The sequence below is a fragment of the Leptopilina boulardi genome, unplaced genomic scaffold (genome assembly GCF_019393585.1).
Source record: "Leptopilina boulardi isolate dan_hultmark-lab unplaced genomic scaffold, ZJU_Lbou_2.1 LbouV2_399, whole genome shotgun sequence".
Taxonomy (NCBI): domain Eukaryota; kingdom Metazoa; phylum Arthropoda; class Insecta; order Hymenoptera; family Figitidae; genus Leptopilina; species Leptopilina boulardi.
The window spans coordinates 1763444-1781027 of record NW_026137972.1 but is presented as its reverse complement, the minus strand read 5'-3'; the positions used below and the strand labels follow the sequence as shown (position 1 = coordinate 1781027).

Below are 17584 nucleotides of genomic sequence, written 5' to 3'. Positions count from 1 at the left end.
CAGTACTTATAAGGATGTTTGTTTTAAATTGTGAAAGCGAAAGTTGAGGGAGGATTTTTGTCCCATGTGCTTCTTGAATCAAAAGAACCTTCATCAGTTACGCGATTGTTTAACTGAGAAGAAGACGTGTTAAAATTTAGTCCTCTAAACATTCACAAGAGTAATTTTTTTTATAACAGTTTCTGTCATTATTAATTTTTATTAATTTAAAAGAGACGTGACAAAAAATTTTTTGCAATTAAAATTGTATTTTTTATAAATCATTTTCAATTTAATTAATTAATTAATTTTATTATTATTATTTTCAGAACAATTTCTAATAATGAAAATAATTTTTTTTGCAATTATATACGGTTGCTTTTTTGGCATCAGTACATCAGAGGATTCAAATGAAATTTTAAATGATACCAGGCCGTATGAATTTGCCTTTAATGTTATTGATTTCCAACACAGATTTGAGAAAAAAGGTAATAGTGTCTCACAGACTTTTTTTTGAATTCATAATGGAATTAATTCTAATTAATTAATTAAAATTCATAATGGCATTAGAACTAATTAATTAATTAAAATTCATAATGGAATTAGTACTAATTAATTAATTAATTAAAATTCGTAATGGAATTAATTCTAATTAATTAATTAATTCTTAATTGATGGAATTAAATTCAGGAAGAACAAATTTTATACTAATAGAAATGTAATATTTTTTAGACATAAATATTTTACTTTCTAAAATTCTAGCAGTGATTACAATTAAAAATTATCCTACAATATTAAACACTTTAATTAAAATTTTTATTTATTATCAATTGTTATTACGTATAGATGAAGATGGAATTGTAACAGGAGAATATGGATTTATAACTGCTGATGGGATTTATCATGAAACTGGTTATGCAACTGATAAAGAGGGAGATTTTATTATTACAAAGATGAAAAATCGAAAGCTAACTTCAAGTAAGTTATGTAGTAATAATAATAATACAATTAGTTTTAATTTAATTTTTTTATTCGTAATCAGTTATCTTAAAAAGCTATAGGTAGCAACTTTTAAGCGAATTCGATCAAATTTCAAAAATTTCATCAGACATATTGGATCCACCATTTTGAATTTGAAACATTTAGTAAAACATTCGATTTACACTTCCACTGATTCCAATTTTCACTTATATTTCTATTCCATTCACACTTTTACTAATTCTAATTTTCACTCTCATTGATTAGAAATTAGTGAAAGTGAAAATTAGAATCATTAATGGGGGAAGTGAAAGTGAGTAAAAATTCGAATTAGTGAAATTAGAAGTGTAAATGAAAGTGATAATTCAGAATCATTCCCTCTAGAATTTTACCCATCGTGTCCAATAAACAAATTGATCTAAACGATGAAATAATAATAATAATAATAAATAAAAAATAATTTAAAATTATATCTTTAAAGAAAAAGATATTGACGAGTTCTTCAAGGAAAAACCAGAAGTGGCGAAGAAAGTAATGTCAGCAATAGAACGATCATGTAGTGATTGCAATAATTTGACAAATAAACCTAAAATTGAAACTGAATCAACTCATTTAAACAAGACAATTGAAAAAGATAAAATTAATTCTGCTCTAAATGGAACTAAAAATAATTTTAAAAATTTAGAAAAATCTCGTAAGTACCTCTTTTGATAAATTTCTTCCTACCTTTTATTTATTTTGTAGATAAAAGATTTTGTTTCAAAAATTAAAATATTACAACTTTAGTATATTAATAAAAATTATTTATTAAATATTAATGTAAAATCATTCCCTCTAGAAGTTTACTCATCGTGTCTAATAAACAAATTGGTCTAAACGATAAGATAATAATAATAATATAATTATTTATAAATATAAAAACATACGTAACTAAAATTGTAATTTTTCTATTTCTTTTAGCTACTTTGCCAAATTTTAACGAAATACAAAACGTACGTAAGGGAAAATCGTTCAACAAAGTTGATTCCTCCGATAGTAATGTTATCAGTGAAAAAAAGTATGAAATAAAAGATTCAAAAATTTTAAATGAGAATTTAACTATTTCTAATACGTCCGAAAAAGCTGAACAAAACTTACATTATCATTTTAATTATTCAATTCCATCACATGGTCATAATGAGGATGGCTATCAAAACGGTGAAAAAGATGGTAGTTATTATTCAAAAAGTGAAACAGGAGTCGATGTTAAAGTTGAATACTTATCAAATGAATTTGGTCATCAGCCTAATATAAGTTTTGTACCTGGACCAGCATTGGACCCAGAGAAAGAATCTCTAAAAGGATATTCTTTTCTTTGGTATAGAAAATAGATAATTTAGTGTAACAATTTATTATTAACATGTTACGTAAAAATATTCACAAAAAAAAAGAAAGTCGCTAGAAAGTTATTTTATAGAAAAGATTTGACTGTTAGTCAACATTTATTGTTTTTCGCTAATTTAAGGAGAAACTTCAAAATATAAAGGAGTTTTAATTTTAAGTGTTGTAAATATGATTCCAATTACAGATAATCAAATCTAATATTTTTTCTTCGACAAATAATTATAGAAATAGAAATGATTGATTTAGAAAAATAGTTTGTCAACATTTTCACTTTCAATGTTCATTGCATCTAAAATAATTTCAATCGTTCAATTAATGTCGTGTTCTAAATACGTTAAAGTAGTATTCGTTTACTACCAATTTTTTGTAAAATGTTTTTTTACTATAATAAAAATAAAAACGTAGACTTGTTGCCGTTTGCTATGATAAAATTACCTTCATCATACAATTTCAATTTTTTATTAAGAATGAAAAACTTCATGTAAAGGAACAAAAAATTAATGATCCAAAAACTGATGGGTTTTGACACAAAAACCAATCTTGATATTACGACTCCCGGAATCACTCACACCAGCGGATATTACAGAATATTTTATAGACGTTCTAGAAGTATCCGGCAATAAGGTCTCCTAATTTCCCTGTAGCAAATGATAACCCTAGAACGTCCGTTAGATAATCTGAATATCCGGATGTTGTGAGGGATTCACCAACACAGATGATTTCAAATAGAACATCAGCAAATTCTCTATTCTGGCTTATTTCTTTTTTGTTCTTGTGAGAGTCTTCTTGGCTTTCTCATGAGCAGACCTAAAGACTCCGAATGCTCTAATAGCTGTGACGTGATCGTTCCTCACATTATAAGAAGTAGCTACGGCTCTTCATACAATCTGAGAACTTATGATCGGGTTGGACCATCACTTTCCTGTATCCTGGCTTTCCGAGTTTCTTATCTTCCGGGAATTCTAGTTTCTGGGTAAGGCAATTCAAGTCGCGGATCCCAAGTGCGATCCTTCAATCCATTTACTGCACTTAAGCGATACGATGCTTCCGAATGAATGGTGAACCTCCGCAGTAAAAGCCTCCTTATTGGAGTCGTCTCCGATTGTAATCAGAAGGTCTTCCTTTTATTGAATTCATGCTGTTACGACTGATTCTCCTAAAATTTATGATGATCCAGGTCGCAGATCTCCAGTGTAACCATTCAATCTACTCTACTTATGCTTCTGACTCATTTGGTAACCTAAGCGGTGAAAATATTATTGGATTTATCTCCGATTTTAATGAAGAAGTCTCCGTTTTATGTAGCTCGTGCTGTTACGTCTGTCACATTCTCCTAAAATTTATGATGATGCAGGTCGCGGATCTCCAGCCTAACCATTGGATCCACCAACTACACCCTACTCATGTTTCCAACCACTTTGTGAACATCCGAGATAAAAACATTCTTATTGGAGTCGTCTCCGATTTTAATCAGGAGGTCTTCCTTTTATTGAATTCGTGCTGCTACGACTGATTCTCCTAAAATTTATGATGATCCAGGTCGCAGATCTCCAGTGTAACCATTTGATCTACCGACTGAACTCTACTGATGCTTCTGACTAATTTGATAATCACCGCTGTGAAGATCTCCTTGTTAGAGTTATCTACGATTTTAATCAGGAAGTCTTATTTTCGTAAAGATTATTACAATATTGAGAATTTGACAAAGAGTCCATATTTGTTTAAACATTCGAGTAACTGATCAGAGTCATAATTGTTATTAATAAATTTTGTATTGGTTCCTGAAAAGTAATTTCAAAATAACTACTTGTTATTTTTCTTGCTTATTATTTGTTCATTTTTATATTTTTTCATAAATTATTATCTACAGTTGAAAAAGATAATATCATCCCTAGAGTTGTTTTTATCTCCAAAGGAAACTGCGCTTGGTCAAATGATAAATTCGAGCAATTATAGAATCATTAAACTTCATGCTTATAAACAGTAGTAATTACGTACTCAACTAATTGTGTTCTGTCTTAAATTTCTTTCAAACATAATATAATTTAATTAATTTTTAAGGTTTAAATCGTGTTACAAAAAATTATGAATGCTTTTAATTTTTCCTTTATTAATAATGTCATATACTATTCTATTAGAATTATTTTGATACATTTCGATAATAACAGTGGGATATAATATCATGAAATTCTCAATATATAAAAGAAATTACCTATTGTTCGATAGCCAATAAATTGTATGATCTTTATTACAATAATTTTTTTCAAACTTCTTTATGAATAAATAAAATAATTAATATTTTTTTTGATGATACAATATACTAATAAATATATACTATGTAAGTGTCTAGGCGGAAGTGTTTACTTTCATTAAAATATCCATTGCTTTAGAGCCTCTTATCTTTCGATATAGTTTATCTGTAAAACGACACGTAATATAGAAACACTTTGATAGAATTTATTATTACATTGCAAAAAGGTAAAAAACATTGCAATGAAAAAACCATATACAAATTTTGAACATTTTTAAATTTCACGAAAGGGAATTTTACAATTGTTGTTAATTTATTGAAACGCGACGATCTTGAATTTGGTATTCAGTTTGGAATTCTTCACTCATCTGCGGAGTAATATCTCTATTAAAAAAATATTTATAATTTGTTTGTTTAATCAGTAATGTTAAGTAAAAATTATAATACTATGATTTTTTATTTTAAGTAATATCTACTATATAAGGAAGTGAAAATTAAGAATTTTATAAATATCATTATTCCATACTATTTATTATAGAAATAAACTGTAAAGAGTTCATAGCTTGCGTGTAAATCTACCGGAAGTGTTGAGGTTACAGCTTACAAATAATTAACTATGACATGCATGTTGCACTTATCATATCTCACACTATTTATTTATTTCACCATAAACGAGTACATTAATTCTTAGAAGCACACATTTTTTATCTTATTGTTATATCCTAATATAAATTAAATAAATAATAAAGAAATTATACAAGTTATTACAAAACTATAATTAATATCATTTCCCTAAGATCATTAACTTAATTCCGTTGATAATAATATATAATTATGAATATTAATAATCTTATTAAAAATTGTTAATTATCATTTACTGACAGTTATGTATTAAAATAAATCGAAATTATTAATTCATGTAATTACTTAACTTTGTGAATTAATATAAATTATAAAATTATTTAACAATAATTACAAATTTTTAATACACTGAAGAATTGAGATCATTTTTAAGCAATTTGACTTCTCAGCATCGAAATCCAGTGACAATAGTGCTGCAGTATTGGACACCTTGTGTACTACAGCATTCAATGCCACAAGGAGCATGGACCATAAGAGCATCCAGCTTCTTAAAGTTCTCCAGGTCAGCTTGGAAAGACTTAGCAGTAGAAGAGGAAGCGCTTCAAGCGTTTCTAGTATCAGCAGCCGAAGAAGTTTGATTCTGCCTAACCTAGATAACGAGACAATTGAAGGAGAACGCAAGAAGTGTTTTAAAGTTAGGCAGGAGAAAGCTGAGGGTCTTCAGAGGATCGAAGAGGAGATCGCCAAGATGGTAAAATCTTGCGAAGGCTAGAAGAATGTCAACATGACTATTAAGGACGGACTTAAGGCCAGGTCCAAGTCGAGTCAGCTGTTCCATTGAAGTTTCAATGGAACAGCTGACACGACTTGGACCTGGCCTTAAGACTCTTTAGGATCTTGTCAGTGAGGAGAAGACAAAACACGCCCTAGCAGATAATGGAGATAGCAATATTGGTGGCGCTATAGGCAATGCGGAGGTAAACCGAGAACAAAATCCACTGTGTTGATCAGAGTTGGTACAGGATCAGTATATGCTGATGTTTTGGGTAAGCTTCGCAAGGATTACAGATTGTCCTCAATTACAAAAAATGGTAACGAAAGGATCCACTTTACTGATTCTAGTTGGTACAGGGTTAATGTATGCTGATGTTTTGGGTAAGCTTCGCAAAGATTTTAACACCGACGTCATTAGCATGAAAGTGGTGCTGAAGACAAGGCCTACTAAAAAGAGGAAATCTCCTGCTTAAATTTGGAGCCCCATCAAAAATATCCCCGTGGAAATCCTCGAGGATTTCCTCGTGTCAAATTTGGACGGAATTCCTCGAGGATTTCCACGAGGATTTTGTACTCTAATTTTTTTGTCTGTATTTTAAAAATCCGCAAGGAATCCACGAGGATTTTGTACTTTATTTTTTTCGTCTGGTTATTAAAAATCTTCACAGATTTCACGTGGATTTTGTACTCTAATTTTTTTGTCTGTATTTTAAAAATCCGCAAGGAATCCACGAGGATTTTGTACAAAGAGAAAAAATTGAATTTCAAAGTTCGAAAACCTCGAGAAAATTTGTAATTAAATGCCGACAAAAAATATTTACTGAAAAGTCCTCGTGGATATTTTCAACGATCAGGAAATAAAAATATTTAACTTCAGTTAAAATCATTATATGGATTTTTTTGACGACAGTGAAACACAGATAAGACATTTTTAAGATAAAAATCCACGTAAATTTATAGGTGCAGGGAAATTAATTCAAAGTTCAAAATCCTCGAGGAATTCCTTGCGGATTTTTGAAATACAGACAAAAAAATTAGAGTACAAAATCCTCGTGAATTCTGTTAGGATTTTTGAAATACAGACAAAAAAAATTAGAATACAAAATCCTCGTGAAATCTGTGAAGATTTTTAATAACAGACGAAAAAAATAAAGTACAAAATCCTCGCGGAATTCCTTGCAGATTTTTGAAATTCAAACAAAAAATTAAAGTACAAAATCCTCGTGGAATATGTGAAGATTTTTAATAACAGACGAAAAAAATAAAGTACAAAATCCTCGTGGATTCCGTGGGGATTATTAAAAAAGAAACGAAAAAATTAAACTACAAAATGCTCGTAAATTCCGTGAGAATTATTAAAAAAGAAACGAAAAAATTAAAGTATAAAATCCTCGTGGATTCCTTACGGATTTTTGAAATACAGACAAAAAAATTAGAGTACAAAATCCGCGTGGAAATCCTCGAGGAATTCCGTCCAAATTTGACACGAGGAAATCCTCGAGGATTTCCACGGGGATATTTTTGACGGGGAGGCGACTCCAATAAGGAGGCTTTCACCGTGGAGATCATCAAAACATTTGGAAGCATGGGGAAGATGTAGACGGTGGATCGAAGGGTCACACCGGAGATCCGCTACCTGGATTACCTTACCCAGGAAGAAGAAGTGCAACAAATGTTACAAATTTGATAATTCCTTTAATTCCTCAACCTACGTAAATACATTAGGTAGGATTAACTGGCTAAAATAAATTAAAAATCTACATAAATTTTGCAGTTTTATAGAATTCAAATCACCATGTTAAAAAATTTAACCTAAATAAAATTTCTATAATATAAATTATTAAAAATTTTAATTTTTGTTGCTTTAAATTTTATCTAATAATAAAGATAATAATACTTCCGGGTTTTTAATAAAATGACACATACGTACTTTGTAGGAATTAATCTACTTTTATTATCTTTACTCCTTATTGATAACACCTTTTTTAAAATATTTTGTATACTTTTTATAATATTTTATACTTATTATTCATAAAAAATGTCAAGAATAACGAAGCAACTTTTGCTTATTTTTCTAAGTGTTTCTGAATTTTTTAATTTTGTAAGCAGTAATTCTGAAAATTCTTCATTAAAAATTGTAAGTAATATACAATAGTTAATATGCAACGCTTTAAAGATGAAATTTTATTAAAAAATAATTAATTATATTTGAAATTTTCATTATAAGAAAGAATTAGTGAATAATTACGGATATCCATTTGAAATTTATCATGTGGAAACAAAAGATGGTTACATTCTAGAATTACATCGAATACCATACAGTTTTCGAAGAAATCAATCAGAAGAAAAGAAATCTGTCGTTTTTCTCAAACATGGATTAGCAGATAGTTCAGCCGCATTTTTATTTGCGGGACCAAATGTGTCGTTAGGTAGTAATACTGTATTTTTAACAATTAATACTTTACTTAACAAAACTTTTTATAAATAAAAATTTTGAAGTTAACAAATTTATATTTTAAATAATTTATCGTTCTTAGCATATATTTTAGCAGACAAAGGTTATGATGTATGGCTAGGAAATCATCGTGGTAATTCTTTCAGCAGAAAACATAAGATTTATAAGGAAACAAATCACAAGTTTTGGAATTTTAGGTATTAGATTACATGAAAATGAAAACTAATTTTAAGTTGTCGATACTTAATAATTAAATATTGTTTTTGTTAAACAACAGTTTACATGAGATTGGATTATATGACAATACAGCAATGATTGATTATATTTTATCAAAAACAAATCAAATGAAATTGTTTCATGTTTGTCATTCAGAGGGATGTGCAGAATTTTATGCTATGACTTCCCTTAAACCAGAGTACAATGATAAAATTAGTTTATCTATTAATTTGGCACCTGGACTTTTATTTGGTCATTCAACATTAAGAACAAAAAGTTTTTTCACATTATTTTATATCTTCAAGGTTTGTTGCGTTAGTTTTTAAATAATTTCCTCTTTCAGAAACTATTTTTCAAACATTTGTATTTTATACTACTTCTCTAGTTAATTTAATTTCAAATTCAATATTTAGATTAAAAAAAGTTATTTTAATTTTTCAGGACTTTTTTGATTATTTTGGACATATAAAGGTACTTGATGGAAATTTATTGCTTAGAACCATAACACACATATTCTGTAGGCCCGAATCATATTTACAGTTTCTTTGTGATTTTATAATTAACCTAATATACGGATTTGACAAATTTAATTTTGATCCGGTAATTATTTGTTTTTAGTATCTTAAAAATTGTATGAACATAGCGGATTAGATGAAGACATTTTGATTTAAAAATTGTTAAATTGTATATTGTAATATTTCGTCTAATTTTAATCCGTTGATTTTGGAGACTTAACTGGAAATAATTTTACAATTCTTTCTAATTTATTTTTCATTAATTTATTTTTAAATCTTAAGATTCTTCTACATAAATATTTGAATTACTATCCTGCTGGAGCATCAAGTAAACAAGTTATGCATTATGCATCATCAGTGTTAATTTTTGGTGAGAATAATTACTTTTGTAATATTGTAATCCACTATAATTTTTTTCGTTTTCATTAAATTATAATATTTAACATCAAGAACTTTTTTTAATTTGAATTCATTAAAAATATATCTCCTCTAAAAAAAATTACTATTTCTACCTAATTTCCTAAAATTTTCTTTTAAAGGTGCTTTTAGGGAATATGATTATGGAAAGAAAAAAAATATAAAAGTATACAATGCCACACTTCCTCCAAAATATCCTCTGGATAAAGTAACAGTACCAGTAATAATTTATTACGGTGACTCTGATAATTTGGTGACAGTAAAGGTAACAAATTTTAAAACTATTATTAGTTATAAAATAATGAAAATTTTTACATTATGTAAAAAAATTTAACTTTATTTTCAATTTTTTTAGGATGTTGAACAACTTTTAAAATTAGTTCCCAATTTAATAAAAAAGAAATTAATTAAAGACTACAATCACATTGATTACTTTGTAAATAAAAACGCTGGTAAATTGATTTATGAAAATGTTTTACAAATTTTTCAAAATTATACAAAATAAGTAATTGAAAAAAGGAAATTATCATTTTTTATTTGTATAATTTTTAACTAATTGAAACGTACAATTTTTTTAAAATTACAGTTATATTAATTTTTAAATACTTTATCGTAATTTATCGTCTTGAGTGAAAAATAAAAAACATTTATGCAATGCATTAAACGAGTTCTGTATAACAAGAACTTAATATGTAATTGAACTAAATAAAATTGTAATTTAAGTAAAGTAATTTTTCTAACTTTTACTATGCATACCCAAATTATTTTCATGAACTGTAAAAATAGTATCTAATGATCACATTAATAATAATAGTAATAATGATCCGAGGCGAAGAAGAAAAAGTAAGAGGAGGCACCTCTTGTCAAAAAGATTGTGAAGGTGACGGTAGCGCTAAATCCTAAGCAAACCGATAAAAAGAAAGCGACGAGTGGATCTATAATGGTGATCAGCAACAGGAATCACGTATGCCGACGTACTGAGCAAACTTTGGAAGGAAATGAATCCGGACATCAGCCACACGCAGGTCGTGGATGCAAGGCTACAATAAAGGGAGATCTCCTGATCAAAATCGGAGGATATTCTAATAAGGAGGCATTCACTGCTGAGGTCACCAAAGCAGTTGGAAGCATAGGGAAGATCTAGACTGTGGAGGAAGTGCTCCAGAAACCAGGAAGCAGGAAGGTGACGGTCCTAGGATCCAAACGACAAGGAATGAATCTCACAGTTGTAGTTACCAATCCAGAGGAGGCGGAGAGGCTGGAGTAATTGGGACGCATAAGGATTGGCTTTAGGTGTTGCCCAACAAAAAGAAGATTCATGGTCGTTCGGTGCCTGGCGTCCGGCCATATAGTAAGAGTTTGTGAGGCAGCGGATAGATTGACTGCGTGCTTTAAGTGCAGTGAAATTGATCATAAGTTTGCAAACTGCAGTAGAAGCCCAAGCTGCTTCTTATGTAGAGAAAAGTATCAGAACAAAAACGGTTATCTCCACATAACCTCGGAGAACCGTGCTTCAAGTATTGGATACCAAGGGTTATACAGTTTTCACACTTCCCTCGTAAAAAATTAATAATAACAACAATAATAGTAATAACCTTTTGGCCCTTTCTAAAGCCAAATTAATTTCCGGATAAGCTATTTTCTCCTACCAATTTTCCCTGATGTCTCTCCAGAATCATTCCCTCTAGAAAGTTACCCATCGTATTCAATAAACTGTGACGGGAAAATATTTCTTGACATGATTTTGAGAAATAATAAATCAAATATCTTAGGATAAGGGTTAGGGAAAAAGGTCAATAACTCGTCCCTGTGACCTTACATCGATCTAAGCGCCAATAGTTCAATATATTGGCGCATTGCCGAAAATCGTCGGGTCCGTTCCTCACTCTTTGTCCGTACGTCTTATTGTATGTTGGGAGTATATCTCATTGTGTGTATTATATCAAATTATATTGAAATTATTGGATCAATTAAATATTAAAATTGTATGGAACTTGAGGATCGACGTTATCCAAAATTATTATCGTATTGTTTGAACGAAATTTAGGAAAAGAGTCGATATTTGATCATTATTCATCAGACACGTAAGTGGTTAATGTATTTCATTTGATCTTTTATAATAAATTTTATGTTCCTGGAAGTCGCCTAATATTTTATTTTTATATTTTGTATTTGGGTTCACCAACTTCCCTCCCAGTGATCTAAGTCTTTTGTTGATTTTAATTAATAAATTAACTGGCGTCCGCGTGCAACTAAAATTATTATTTTATTTTATATCGTCAAATAGAGCCCCAGCAACTCTGAACCCGGTCGCGCTGGGTGAGGAATAATTTTAACTTTGATCATTTATTCTTATTTTATTATATTTCCTCTTAATAACAAATTATTCCGTCTCAAAACAAATTGGTCTAAACGATATGATAATAATAATAATAACAGTAATAATAATAATATGGAATATTTACGTATTGTTATAATGTACAATATTAAAAGACGATATCAACAGCGTTATCTATTTCTGCAATTACGAAAAACGTTTAGCACGTTGTAACTTTAAAAGAAAACTTATTCATGAAAAATGTATTCGTCAAGTAAGAAATATTTGTGCTTTTTATTAATTACATGTAATTTTTTCAATTTCATAAAATCTGAATCAACAATAAATGCTACTGAAAAACTCGTAAGTAAGATAAAAAAAAATAATTATTTTCTAGAATTTATTCTAAATTAACTATATATTTATAATTGAGGGAGAAATTTTTTTCATAGGTAAGTTTAGTCACTGATTATGGTTATCCATTTGAAATTCATCATGTAACAACTGAGGATGGTTATATATTAGAATTACACAGAATACCACATGGCAAAGAAAGTAATGATGATAAAAATAATAAACCAGTGGCTATGTTACAACATGGACTAATAGATAGTTCTGCTTCTTTTATGGTTGCTGGACCAAATAGATCATTAGGTATTTTGTGTTTTTAAGAATTAAAAAAAAATTTATTTTTCTAAATAACTATTTTCCCAAATAATTATATTTTACAAAATATTTTTTTTGTTTTAATTTATTATTGTCAATTTCAGCTTTTCTTCTAGCTGATAATGGATATGACGTTTGGATGAGTAATAGTCGAGGAAATATTTACAGTAGAGAACATAATACGTTATCGCCAAAGAAAACCGATTTTTGGAATTTTAGGTTTGAGAAATACATTAAAGGAATTGATTAGGATTAATTAAATAATAATTATTAATTATAAAAAAAACATTTGACAGAAATTTTTGTTTTAAATATTATTTTTTGTTTGAGCAGCTGGCATGAAATTGGTTTATATGATTCACCGGCTGAGATAGATTTTATTTTAAATAAAACCAATCAAAAGAAACTTTTTCACGTATGTGTTTCTGAGGGATGCACAGAGCTCTACGTGATGACATCACTAAAACCAGAGTACAATGATAAAATTATTTTTTCTGCTAATTTAGCACCTGCTGCCTTTTTTCAATATCCAACTTATAATGCAATGATTGTTTTTCATACTCCTTATACGCTTAAGGTAAAAGGATGTAATAAACATCTTATTGAACGTATATAATTAAATTGCAAATTGATTATTTCAATTACAGGATATTTTTAACTTATTTGGATATGGAAGAGTGTTTGATCATTCACCAATTGGAACAATTACAAATGCTTTTTGTCAACCTGGAAAAATAACAAATTACTTTTGTGTTATTATTAATTACATAATAATGGGATTTGATTGGTTTGAAACGGATTTCGTAAGTTTTCAATTTTCTAAATTTCATTCCAAAAAAATTATACACAAAATTATAATTAATTTTCTAGGCACTTCTTTCAAAGTTTTTACAATTCTATCCTGCTGGTGCATCTATTAAACAATTTATACATTATGGTTCTTTAATTCAATTTCCTGGTGAGATTTTATTATTTGTCTAATTAATTTATTACTTTTCTGTAATTCGTTCAAGAATTATTGTAAGTTATTATTTGCCTGTCTAATAATTAACTTTTCTTTTTGTGCTTCCTTTTCTTTATCATATATCATGGAAACATTCGGAAAAATGATAACAAACAGGTTAATAAATAATAGACGGCATTTTTTTACAAACATCGAAATAATAATTCAAGTATAACAATTTTTTTTTAATTTATAGGTACTTTTCGACAATTTGATTACGGAATGTCCAAGAATAGAGAAGTGTATAAATCACGACTTCCACCTAAATATCCTTTGGAAAAAATAACGATACCCGTTGCTATTTTTCATGGTTTAAATGATGCAATTATTTCAATGAAGGTAATAGTAGATATCAATAAGTCGTTAAATTATAATGATAATTTTCCTCCCGAATGTTCACATTCTAATTAGTTTGTTAACTTGAATTATTTAGCATTTGTAATTAATAATTTTATCGTTTTGATGATAAAATCTTAATCAGCGACCCTAATAAAAATCCGAGAAACAAATTTCAAGTAAATCAGATAAATTTCGAACAAAATTGGTCCATTAAATCAGCAATTTTTAATTTTTAAAATCTGAAATCAAAATCATTAGCAACCAGAAAGATTTAAAGAATCTTATGTTATTAAAATTAAGCATTTTTTGTAAATATTCCTTGATTAGGAAAAGTGGTTTTTAAGTCAGGGAGCGAAAAGTATAAAGTGTGGAATATTTTTAATGATCTAAATCTAAAAAATGGTTAGTTCTTCGGCTAAATCTGCCACTCGGCTAGACAAATCAAACCGAGGTTTGGAAATATCTGCATCAATCCGGACGTCAGCAACACGAGCTACTTAAAAAGGAGCCTTTCTGATTAAAATCGCGTGAGTAGAGTGCAGTCGGTGAATCGAATGGTTACCCTGGAGATCTGCGACCTGAATTATTATAATTTTTATTAGAATGTAACAGTCGTAGCATTACGAGATAGATAAAATAAAATTCCTGATTACAATAATTGCAGACGACTCCGATAAGGAGGCTTTCATCTCGGAAGTTGACAAAGTGGTCGAAAGCATGAGTAGGGTGCAATTAGTGGATCGAATGATTACACTAAAGATCTGCGACCTGGATCATCATAAATTTTAGGAGAATATGACAGTCGTAGAATCACGAGTTATATAAAAGGAAGACCTTCTGATTACAATCGGAGACGACTCCAATAAGAATGTTTTCATCTCGGAGGTTCACAAAGTGGTTGGAAATATAAGTAGGGTGCAGTTGGTGGATCCAATGGTTAGACTGGAGGTCCGCGACCTGTATCATCATAAATATTAGGAGAATATGATAGTCGTAGCAACACGAGCTACATAAAAAGACTTGTTAATTAAAATGGGATACGAGTCCAACAAGGAGATCTTCACCACGGTGATTATCAAATTAGTCAGAAGCATCAGTAGAGTTCAGTCGGTAGATCGAATGGTTACAGTGGAGATCTGCGACCTGGATCATCATAAATTTTAGGAGAATATGACAGTCGTAGCATCACGAGTTATATAAAAGGAAGACCTTCTGATTACAATCGGAGACGTCTCCAATAGGAATGTTTTCATCTTGGAGGTTCTCAAAGCATTCGGAAGCATCGTATCGCTGAAGTGCAGTAAATGGATTGAAGGATCGCACTTGGGATCCGCGACTTGGATTGCCTTACCCAGAAACTAGAATTCCCGGAAAATAAGAAACTCGGAAAGCCAGGATACAGGAAAGTGTTGGTCCTATGGTCCAACTTGGGTTAATGGATGAAGCCTGCGATTGTAGTAACCTACCGAGAAGTAGCAGACAGGCTGGAAGAATTGGGCAGCGTACAAATTAGATTTATATGTAGTCGAATTAGAACAAGAGTTTTGGTCGTAAGATGTCATCAATGTCTCCATCATTGTCATATCTACACCTCCTCTTCTAGAGGAAGGATAAGAATTAAGTTTGATACTGCGGTCTGAAAGCAGAACCTCCTCTTCGTTCCCGCTGGAAGTACACGATTCTTGTCCTCGCTAACTTGCGCCCACTTCTGTTGAGGTGTTATCGGGGCCAAGATGACTGTAAGTAACTCCTTCGCCATTTCATTGGGCACCCTCTTCTTGCACTCTAGACATCGTCTATCTTTTGGGAAAAAATAAGGTATCACAAGGAATTCTATATTATAAGAGGCGTTTTTCCATCTCTGGACCCTACCTATTAAGGCATAACGCTATTTTGATCATATGGAACGAAACTGTGATATAAAAGACATATTATTTTCGTACTTTGAGTGCGAAGAACCCGATCATATGTTCTTGGATTGTAAGAAGAGCCCTAGCTACTTCTGGTGCAAGTTAGAGTCATACGAGTAGGTGAGGAACGATCACGTCACAGGTATTAGAGCATTCGGAGTCTTTAGGTCTGCCCTTGAGAAAGTCAAGAAGATTCTCGCAAAAACAAAAATGAAATAAGCCAGAATAAAGAATTTGCTGATGTTCCATTTGAAATCATCTGCGTTGGTGATGAACATCCAGATATTCAGATTGTCCAACGGATGTTCTAGGGTTATCATTTAGTCCAGGGAAATTAGAAGACTTAATTTTCGGATACGTCTAGAACGTCTATAAAATATTGAGAAATATCCGCTAATGGTGTGAATGATTCTGGGAATCATAATATCAAGATTAGTTTTTGTGACAAAACCCATCAGTTTTTGAATCCCTTATTATTTGTTCCTGGACATGAAGTATTTGATTAATAAAAAATTGAAATTGTATTATGAAGGTCTGCCCTTGAGAAAGCCAAGAAGACTCTCCCAAGAACAAAAAATAAATAGGGCAGAATAAACAATTTGCTGATTTCCCATTTTCAATCATTGTCGGTTGTTGAATCACTCACAACTTGCGAATATCAAATAATATCAGTTGGTACAGGATTAATGTATGCTGATGTTTTGGGTAAACTTCGCAATGATATCAGATAGTCCTCGATTACAGAAAGTGGTAACGAGATGATCCACTTTACTGATCCGAGTTAGTACAGGGTTAATGTATGCTGATGTTTTGGGTAGCCTTCGCAATTACGTCAGATTGTCCTCTACTGATCCGAGTTGATATAGGATAATGGGTTTAGTACATTCTGCTGACAAAATATTAATCAAGAACTTCGTTAACACCTTTGTATAAATTTCGAAAATAATTCTGTTAAAAATTACTTTTTAATGATTTCCTTAGTGATTGAAATAATTTCTAGTAAAATTTTGATAATTTTAAACAAATGCTACTCCTTAAAAATAGAAAAAATATTAATTAAATATCAAAAGAAAATTTCTTTTAATTAGCAATAATAAAGAACGTTAAATATTTTTATGTATAGTATAATTGTAATTGTTTGGAATAATTATTACCAAAACTGTAATAATAATTCTCATTATCTTACAGGATGTTGAAACCTTATCAAAACGTCTTCCAAAAGTTGTGGAAACTACAATGTTGGAGAATTTTAATCATCTTGACGTTTATTTGCACCAAGACATAAATGATTTAGTTTATAATAAAATTATTAAACTATTTCAAGATAATTCAAAATAATGCAGCTGATATATAATACTAAAATTATCTCATCAATAAAGCAACAAAATCAATTACTTTATTATATATTTTTACCAATTTACAAAATTTGGTTAATTCTCTTATCTAATATATAATTGTGTGATAATAAAATAATAATTCCAAAAAATGATCTCTTGACTTTTAAAAATTTTTTGAGTATCATAAATCACCGATTTTAGATACAGTTGAACATTTTTCCAAAAAAAATCTTAATTTATCATTAAAAAATTGATGTGAATTTCTGAAATTAATTTTATTAAAAAATTGATGTGAATAAAATTTGCTTTTTCGTTTAATTTTTATTTCTCATTGGTGAAATATCATAATTAAATTTTTTTTTGATAAATTAATTTGACAATTATTTTTTTTCTATCAAATATTGAGAATCTTTAATTTTAAATTGTTTTATTTATTGCGGCGATAAATTAGATTTAATAACG

General features: G+C 29.6%; 3 protein-coding genes across 3 annotated transcripts; all 3 read left to right on the top strand.

Annotated features, from left to right (window-relative positions):
* LOC127288930 (uncharacterized) lies at positions 1–3375 on the top strand. The gene is made up of 5 exons (XM_051316647.1): positions 1–160; positions 309–467; positions 826–957; positions 1439–1651; positions 1918–3375. Exons 2-5 carry the CDS (start codon positions 323–325, stop codon positions 2325–2327), a joined length of 900 nt encoding a protein of 299 aa, XP_051172604.1. The 5' UTR covers positions 1–160; positions 309–322; the 3' UTR covers positions 2328–3375.
* Positions 3376–7980: 4605 nt separating this feature from the next.
* LOC127288939 (lipase 1-like) lies at positions 7981–11943 on the top strand. Its single transcript, XM_051316655.1, has 9 exons — positions 7981–8084; positions 8175–8376; positions 8485–8599; positions 8680–8923; positions 9060–9218; positions 9416–9503; positions 9673–9815; positions 9906–11634; positions 11838–11943. Exons 1-8 carry the CDS (start codon positions 7986–7988, stop codon positions 10053–10055), a joined length of 1200 nt encoding a protein of 399 aa, XP_051172612.1. The 5' UTR covers positions 7981–7985; the 3' UTR covers positions 10056–11634; positions 11838–11943.
* Positions 11944–12062: 119 nt separating this feature from the next.
* LOC127288938 (lipase 1-like) lies at positions 12063–17273 on the top strand. Its single transcript, XM_051316654.1, has 8 exons — positions 12063–12230; positions 12320–12521; positions 12638–12752; positions 12867–13110; positions 13181–13336; positions 13404–13491; positions 13733–13875; positions 16974–17273. The coding sequence occupies exons 1-8, from the start codon at positions 12129–12131 to the stop codon at positions 17121–17123; spliced, it is 1200 nt and encodes a 399-aa protein (XP_051172611.1). The 5' UTR covers positions 12063–12128; the 3' UTR covers positions 17124–17273.
* The last annotated feature ends 311 nt before the right edge of the window (positions 17274–17584 follow it).